At 38.7% G+C, this 7,590-nt stretch overlaps 1 protein-coding gene across 2 annotated transcripts; it reads right to left on the bottom strand.

Annotated features, from left to right (window-relative positions):
* Positions 1-549: 549 nt before the first annotated feature.
* LOC110531694 (high affinity immunoglobulin epsilon receptor subunit gamma) lies at positions 550-7,571 on the bottom strand. Of its 2 annotated transcripts, none has more exons than XM_021615014.3 (5): positions 7,313-7,571; positions 2,322-2,413; positions 1,755-1,793; positions 1,407-1,430; positions 550-1,266 (listed from the first exon to the last, which is right to left on the bottom strand). In XM_021615014.3, exons 1-5 carry the CDS (start codon positions 7,371-7,373, stop codon positions 1,204-1,206), a joined length of 279 nt encoding a protein of 92 aa, XP_021470689.2. In that variant the 5' UTR covers positions 7,374-7,571; the 3' UTR covers positions 550-1,203. The 2 variants fall into 2 exon arrangements, with proteins under 2 accessions (XP_021470689.2, XP_021470688.2); XM_021615013.3 differs by having other exon boundaries at positions 1,755-1,805; positions 7,313-7,517.
* Between the last annotated feature and the right edge of the window lie 19 nt (positions 7,572-7,590).

The following is a 7,590-nucleotide window of genomic DNA, read 5'->3' as shown; positions in this document are numbered from 1 at the left end:
TTGGCCAGGGTAGGCCGTCATTGTAAATAAGAATTTGTTCTTACCTGACTTGCCTAGTTAACTAAAGGTTCAATTTTGTTCTCCAGTACAGTTGCCAAGACATGTTTCATAATTCGACATCTTTTTGAGTTTGCATGTTCAGGTCATGTTTAGGTCAACTGTTGTCCTGTTTTTCTACAGTGTGTAATAAATTAATGTAAGTAAGATATGTGAATATATCTATTACACAGGTACAAGAGCAACTTAATAAACAGTTACCATATATGTTTTGCCATGTTTTCACTTTCAGTTAAGTGAGGCCAAAGTAGCTGTTACAGCATCATTGTTTGTTAACTACATCAGACATTGCATTGGGCTACGCAGAGAAATCCCCCCCTCCCCCATTGTTTTTCTGTGAATGTGCAGAGACACCCACAAAACTTAGCAGTGCCCACAGGATGTGACTCGGACAGTGTGTGATCAGTTGTCATGGCATTGGTGTAACGGAAATCAACCTCTGAAATAGCTATGAGAAACTGTGAAAAAGAAGCGCAAGATACCACAGACCCATCATTTTGATATTTTATTAGAATGTATTATAAAAGCACCATAGAAGCTTTGAAAATACCTAAAGTACACCCAGAACAAGTCTCAAGAGTAAAAAAGGGGTATATTATTTGCTAAAACTGTATATTGATCTATATAGAAAAATATTAGAAAATACCTAAAGTACACCCAGAACACAAATCTAAAGAGTAAAAAAGCGGTATATTATTTGCTAAAACTATATATTGATCTATTTAGAAAAATATTTGAAAATACCTAAAGTACACTCAGAACACAAATCTCAAGAGTAAAAAAGGGGTATATTATTTGCTAAAACTGTATATTGATCTATATAGAAAAATATTTGAAAACACCAAAAACATCAATCTCAAGCTAAATCTAAGACATTTTAGTATAAGTAGCATACAAAGAAGACATACACTGTCAAAAGTGGGGCATTTTTACCCACAGCTCAACTTCCCCTTTAATCTTCTCACATTTCTCTCTCTTACGACACATACAAAGGAGGTTCACACATACGCAAGTAAATGTTAAAAAATGAATACATTTTCTCTCAAACCGTTAAAAGCTATGTTAAATAAAATACATAAGAGGCCTGGGAAATTCTTGGAGACAAAAGTGATTTGACAGATGACTTCTTCAACTCTTCACCCTCTGCTACTTCAATCTTTTCTTCTGACCGATGGTCTCATAGGTATCCGCAGCATGAGGGGTCAGACCCTGAGATAGAGAGACAGGGAGAAAGAGAGAGAGTAAATATATCATGAAGCAAGGCCCTACAATTTAAACTCCACATATTGACTAAGATAACCTTCACCATCACACATTCATTATCACCACCATCATCATCATCAACTCACCGTATAGATACCCTCCTCCGCTTTCTGTGTCAGAGTAAAAGAGGAAATCCATTAGGAAAAAACACAAGTGTGTGTGTTTATTTTTTTAGGCAGTGTGTGAGATTAGCTATTTGGTTTAATGTTAAATGTTAGCCTGGAAATCACCCTCTGCCCCCAACCCACTGTAAAGCTGTAGGGCAGTAAATGTGTCTGTCTGCATTATACAGGACTAAATAAATGGATTGCATATATCACGTTACATCGATTTGACCCCCAGCCAACTGCAAGGTCTAGTTTCTATGTATCTGGGCGTCATGGGGTCTTGTTTAATGGAGTTGGATGTAGATCATGTTACAGTGCGTTTCTCACCGGTGGCTTTTCTGTCCCAGACCCAGTCACCGGAACCATCTGTGGGAAAAACTGAGTGTTGAGAGATAGATGGGGTAAGAACTTGGTAGAGACAGAAAGAGGAAACTGAAACAACCCCCTAGCCTCAGGGACTTTAGGCACTTAGATCTGAAAGGATCGGATGGGTAGGATAGGTATAAGCAATATGGTGAAATTTACACCAAACCTTTCAGCGCACAAGGTGGAGCTACTATCATATTGTTTATACCCATGGTCATACTGTATTGCACATAAGTATAAAGACTGATCTAAAAACCTATCTTTCAGATCTACACGAAATGCCAGTTACAGTTGTCGTGGCTATTGGATCGGGTATAATAATACATTAGGTGGGTGCTTATATTTGTCCTATTTCACACATGTATAAGTGTGTATTATACACGTGTGAATTGGCAATGTATTTTTTTTGCACAACTCCCCCTGATGCACCCTCTGAGAGTGGGTATAGCAAGAAAGAGATCAAAGAGAATTTAGGGAGGCAGGGAAAGAGGGGGATTGGGAAAAAGAAGGACAGAAAGGCAGCTGTACCTTGAGCCTGCAGTAGAGCACGGTGAGGATGATACCGTACAGAAACAAGATACCGTCCAGGATATAGCAGATCTGAGACTCACCCAGGGCCGCTGAGAACAGAGGAGAACACTTTCTATTTACAGGCCGGCCCTCTTGAGGTTTGACCACCATTTGTCATTTAGCAAACTCTCTTATCCAGAGTGACTTAGTCTGGGCATAAAACTAAGGTAGGTAAAAACGACCACATAATATCACAGTTATTGCAAGTGACCTCCAGTAACCAGGGTTGGGAGGATTACATGTAATCCGTTACATGTCAAAGGTTACAAAAAAACAGTAACTGTAATCCGTTATGTTACCAGCAAAATATTGTAATCAGATTACAGATACTTTTGAAAAACTAGAAGATTACTTCGAAGATTACTTTTCAATTCAGAAAGGATGTTTGCAAAAAAAATATCTTTGACAAACAGTAACTGTAATCCGTTATGTTACCAGCAAAATATTGTAATCAGATTACAGATACTTTTGAAAAACTAGAAGATGTTTGCAAAAAAAATATCTTTGACACTTCTTTGTTTTGTCAATGACATTCAAATCAGCATTGAAAAAAGGCAGCAAGTTTAAGTTTGTTCCACCTGAGCGAGTCTGACCACAAGTGAGAGACCAGAGACTATGATGACACTGCAAATGTGTTGGATCGCGGGAAAAGAGCAGGAATAGGTTTTTGTAGACTACAGTCCAAGCTATGTCTTCCAATTGTGCGACTACTGTTGGCATTCAAAGATTATCCAATTTGAATAAACACATGGAGGTAAGGATGACAGCAGTGCTGTAGTCTACAGTGATACGGATATCACTTATTATTGATACCTATATAGCGCATTGATGTGAATCACACTGCTGCTCTCTCATTTAGCTATTTGCGCCTTACGGATTGTGGCTGTTGTGGATGCCTGTTCACAAATCTAAATGTGCATTTGAATCCAATAATGATTGAATTCAAGAAGTTTAAACTGCCTATCAATAATCGTTTTTGAAACCAGTGGACAGCCAGTGAAATATGTGCTCTTGCAACAGCTGCATAGTGCGGATCCCAGCCAATGGAATAAAAGTGAGGCTTTTATTATTATGCTCAATCTAATTCATGCTGATAAAAAAAATCCATAGACCTAATGGACACATGCTCAAACTCGTATGCTTTTCATAGTCTTAAAAAGGGGCAATCTGTAGTTGCTATATCCATTTATGGATTTATAAATTATATATATTAATGTAAGGATATAATTGAATCGTATATGTAGTAAAAAGCGATGCGTTAGAAGAAGCCTACATAATAAACAATTTAACATCCATCTATGGCCAGCTATGGAAACTTTAACATTGATTTATCCTGCAATAGATGTCGTTCAATTGGTAAAATATTTTTGTCTTCTTCTAATGCCTCTTAAGGGAAAGTAATGTAAAAGTGACTGAATGTAATCAGATTACGTTACTGAGTTTGGTTAATCCAAAAGTTGCGTTACTGATTACAATTTTTGGACAGATAACTAGTAACAGATTACATTTAGAAAGTAACCTACCCAACCCTGCCAGTAGCCTTAGTCTATCATGCAAATCTCAAGGTTATCTTTCATTACCCGTTTGGCTGTTACCTATCTACTCCTATCCACACCATGTCAAAAAGGATCTTGGCTAATAAATGTTCCTTTTTCAGAACCCTCTTTCAAAGATAATTCATAAAAATCCAAATAACTTCACAGATCTTCAAGGTAAAGGGTTTAAACACTGTTTTCCATGCTTGTTCAATGAACCATAAACAATTAATGAACATGCACCTGTGGAGCGGTCGTTAAGACACTAACAGTTTACAGACAGTAGGCAATTAAGGTCACAGTTGTGAAAATGTAGGACACTGAAGAGGCCTTTCTACTGACTCTGAATAACACCAAAAGAAAGATGCCCAGGGTCCCTGCTCATCTGCTTGAACGTGCCTTAGGCATGCTGCTGCAAGGAGGCATGAGGACTGCAGATGTGGCAAGGGCAATAAATTGCAATGTCCGTACTGTGAGACGCCGAAGACAGCACTGCTCATTCTGTGCGTGATTTCCTGCAAGACAGGAATGTCAGTGTTCTGCCATGGCCAGCGAAGAGCCTGGATCTCAATCCCATTGAGCACGTCTGGGACTTGTTGGATCAGAGGGTGAGGGCTAGGGCCATTCCCTCCAGAAATGTCAAGGTACTTGCAAGTGCCTTGGTGGAATGAGTGGGGTAACATCTCACAGCAAGAACTCGCACATCTGGTGCAGTCCATGAGGAGGAGATGCACTGCAGTACTTAATGCAGCTGGTGACCACACTAGATGCTGTTACTTTTGATTTAGACCCCCTCTTTGTTCAGGGACACATTATTCCATTTCTGTTAGTCACATGTCTGTGGAACTTGTTCAGTTTTTGTCTCAGTTGTTGAATCTTATGTTCATACAAATATTTCCACAAGTAGGCTTTGATCATCGTCATAGCACAAATTTGTCAGCAAAGCGGACACCCTAATCTTATAGGAGGTGGCTATACAGTATATGCGAAATCAACTCTTGTGGCATTATATTCACTAAATATCAGTATCCCCCCAAGAATTTAGGTTTTGGTTATAGACGTGGGCATAAGCCAAAGTAAACATCTGTATCTGTTGCAAAGCTTACCCTGGGCTCAGACCATTTACAGTAAATAATATGTGGCTTCACTTTAACCTGACTCAACTGATTGCAAAGCCCCCAGAGATTAATGTAAAAAACACAATTCCAGCAACTCTTCACTGATTGACCTAATTCTGACAAGTACTTGTCCAGTGGTGTCTTTGCTAATGATCTCAGTGATCTTTGTCCTATTGCGTGTATTGGAGACGGCAAACAGATTAACACTGACCCTCGTATAATTATGAAGAGACATTTAACGTGTTTTTCTTCATGAAAGTATTACTCTGAATGTTTCTCTATCAGCTGCATGCCTGACCCTGAATTAGATCTAGAATTGTTCTCATCTATTTGAATATCTCTGGCAGACAAACACGCTTCCTTTAAAAACAGAGTAAAACATGATAAATCCTTGGTTCTCTAAAGAACTTTCAGATGTTATGAGAAATCAGGCCTTGGCCAAGGCTAGAAAAACTGACTGTGTAGCTGATTGGCAGTTTTTCAGGCAGTTGAGAAATAGATGCACTTCCTCAATCAAGAAAGCTAAAAATCTAGCTACTTTCTAAATTCTTAGACTCTGCTGGTGATCTGTCTACATTTTGGAAAACGGTTAATGTACTGAAGGAAATTCCTTTCCATCCCTGCCTAAGAAAGTTGTGCCAGACTCATCATTACTGAGAAAAATTAGATAAGTGATGCATTTAATCAGCATTTAATATATATATTTTTAAATTTGAAATAAATGGTGGTTTAACCGACCCAGGTCAGCCGGTCAACTGCCTACCCCTCTCCCAGTCTCCAGTTGGCTCGATGGAAGTTCCATCAACTTCAAGTAAACCTTTTCATGTCAACAACTTTCTTCTTGTGATGTGCTCGATGGCTTGCGCAAGATTGATGTGATTTAAAAAAAAAAACTATGAATGGTGCTGCTTTGCTTGATCCTTTCTTGCTGCAGCTTTCTGCTCCTCTGATTTTTACCTTACAATTATTTCTGGTACCATCCCTAGGGTCTGGTAGGTGGCCCATATACTCCCCCTTCACAAACGTGGTGACCCATGTGACATAAATAATTATTACACAGCTCATTCAAATAACCAACTCATCAAGCTTTGATTACTTGAATCAGCTGTGTAGTGTTAGGTGGAAAAACCAAAATGTGCCAGAACCAAGTTTGGGAAACCATGCAGTATACATCATTGCATTATTGTATTAGAATGTAGGCTGGCCTACCTTGTAGATCAGTGCATTGCGCTCTTGCATAAACTTCCACCATACCGTAACCCATTGTTAAGTTATAGATGCTCAGGGATGGCTAAGTCTGAAAACCTCTTCGATCTCCACTGAGTTAGGTAGATCTTCCTTTAGGTCGTTATGCACCTTATGAGGAATGATCTAAAATACACTTTAAAATGGAAAGAATTGGTGCCTCTAGGGCATTTCAGACAGCTGCTAGGGGACCTTTTTACTGCTTGTTGTGTATTGTGCATAACAACATGTATTTTAATGTTTATATGAATGTGTAGTGTAATGTCTTCATTATATTTTGTGGGTTCATCTGGAAAAGAGATCGTGGTCTCAGCATTGACTTCCTGTCAAAATAAAGCTAGATAGTTAGTGATAGCATTATGTATGAAAATGTCAGCACTAGTTCTTCCTCTGTCGCAAGTGTTAAAAAGAGGACCGATGTGGCAATGGCTTCGCTTCTGCTTTCACAGAAATGGCCCTGAACTATACGTAGATTTTTCTCTCTCCATCAGACAATGATTTTGCCCTTTAGAGAATGATAGAATCACCTGTCCTACACTTACATTTAAAAAAACAAGCACATTTTGCATCAAACACTGATCTAAAATAAATCTATAAATAAAACCAGGTTAAAAACAATCATGAGCAAAAACCATTTACAGACAGCTATTTCTATGATTTACTTAATTTTGGGGAAGGATACATTAACATGTCACCCACTTCAATTATTGAAACATGTCGTTACAGGGTTTCTATGAACAAAAAATGGTCAATAATTCATATTACCAAATAAAAGTTCAATGAGTTCCAAAGAGATTACATTCTCAAATATTTTTACTGAATACCTGACATATGCTCTGGACCTGCCCATGAGATCTGATCTTAACCATAGGACTCAACCATGATTCTTTATCATTCACAATGTTTAGTCCAGTGCGGGACTAGATTTAGTTGCAATTACAACTAAACAGCAACTGTTTTGCTCATTTCTCATCATGTTAATCCCAGACATACATTTTCATAACCAAGGTCAATACCAATCAGCGGTTATAGTATCAAACTCCATACTCACTAGCACTGCCAAAGCTCATCCACAGAGGAAGAGCTGAAATAACTAGGAATCTGCCTCCCATCACAGCAACAGGTATACAAAAGGACACAGCAACAGATGATTTTTTACTGGACGTCTGACTGCTCAGTCAGTAAAAAGCATGTAGGTTGAGCAGGGCTTAAGAGTTAGTGGTTTGAGGTGATGACGTAGTGTTGCAAAGAAAGCCAGGGTAAAGCAGGGGGGGGGGGAAGTTGTGGTCGAGCTCAGTCCATTTAGTTTTGTGCAACAGGGCATTTTGA

This window comes from Oncorhynchus mykiss, chromosome 9, assembly GCF_057628025.1.
Source record: "Oncorhynchus mykiss isolate SJ-2025 chromosome 9, ASM5762802v1, whole genome shotgun sequence".
Taxonomy (NCBI): domain Eukaryota; kingdom Metazoa; phylum Chordata; class Actinopteri; order Salmoniformes; family Salmonidae; genus Oncorhynchus; species Oncorhynchus mykiss.
The sequence above is the reverse complement of the archived record's forward strand: the minus strand, read 5'-3'. Positions and strand labels throughout refer to the sequence as shown.

Coding starts and splice junctions, on each gene's coding strand:
- LOC110531694 (XM_021615013.3), bottom strand. CDS start 7,373: ATGGGAGGCAGATTCCTAGTTATTTCAGCTCTTCCTCTGTGGATGAGC. Junction 1,431..1,754: donor CTGGGACAGAAAAGCCACCG/GTGAGAAACGCA, acceptor ACTCTGACACAG/AAAGCGGAGGAGGGTATCTA. Junction 1,267..1,406: donor CGGAGGAGGGTATCTATACG/GTGAGTTGATGA, acceptor TCTCTATCTCAG/GGTCTGACCCCTCATGCTGC.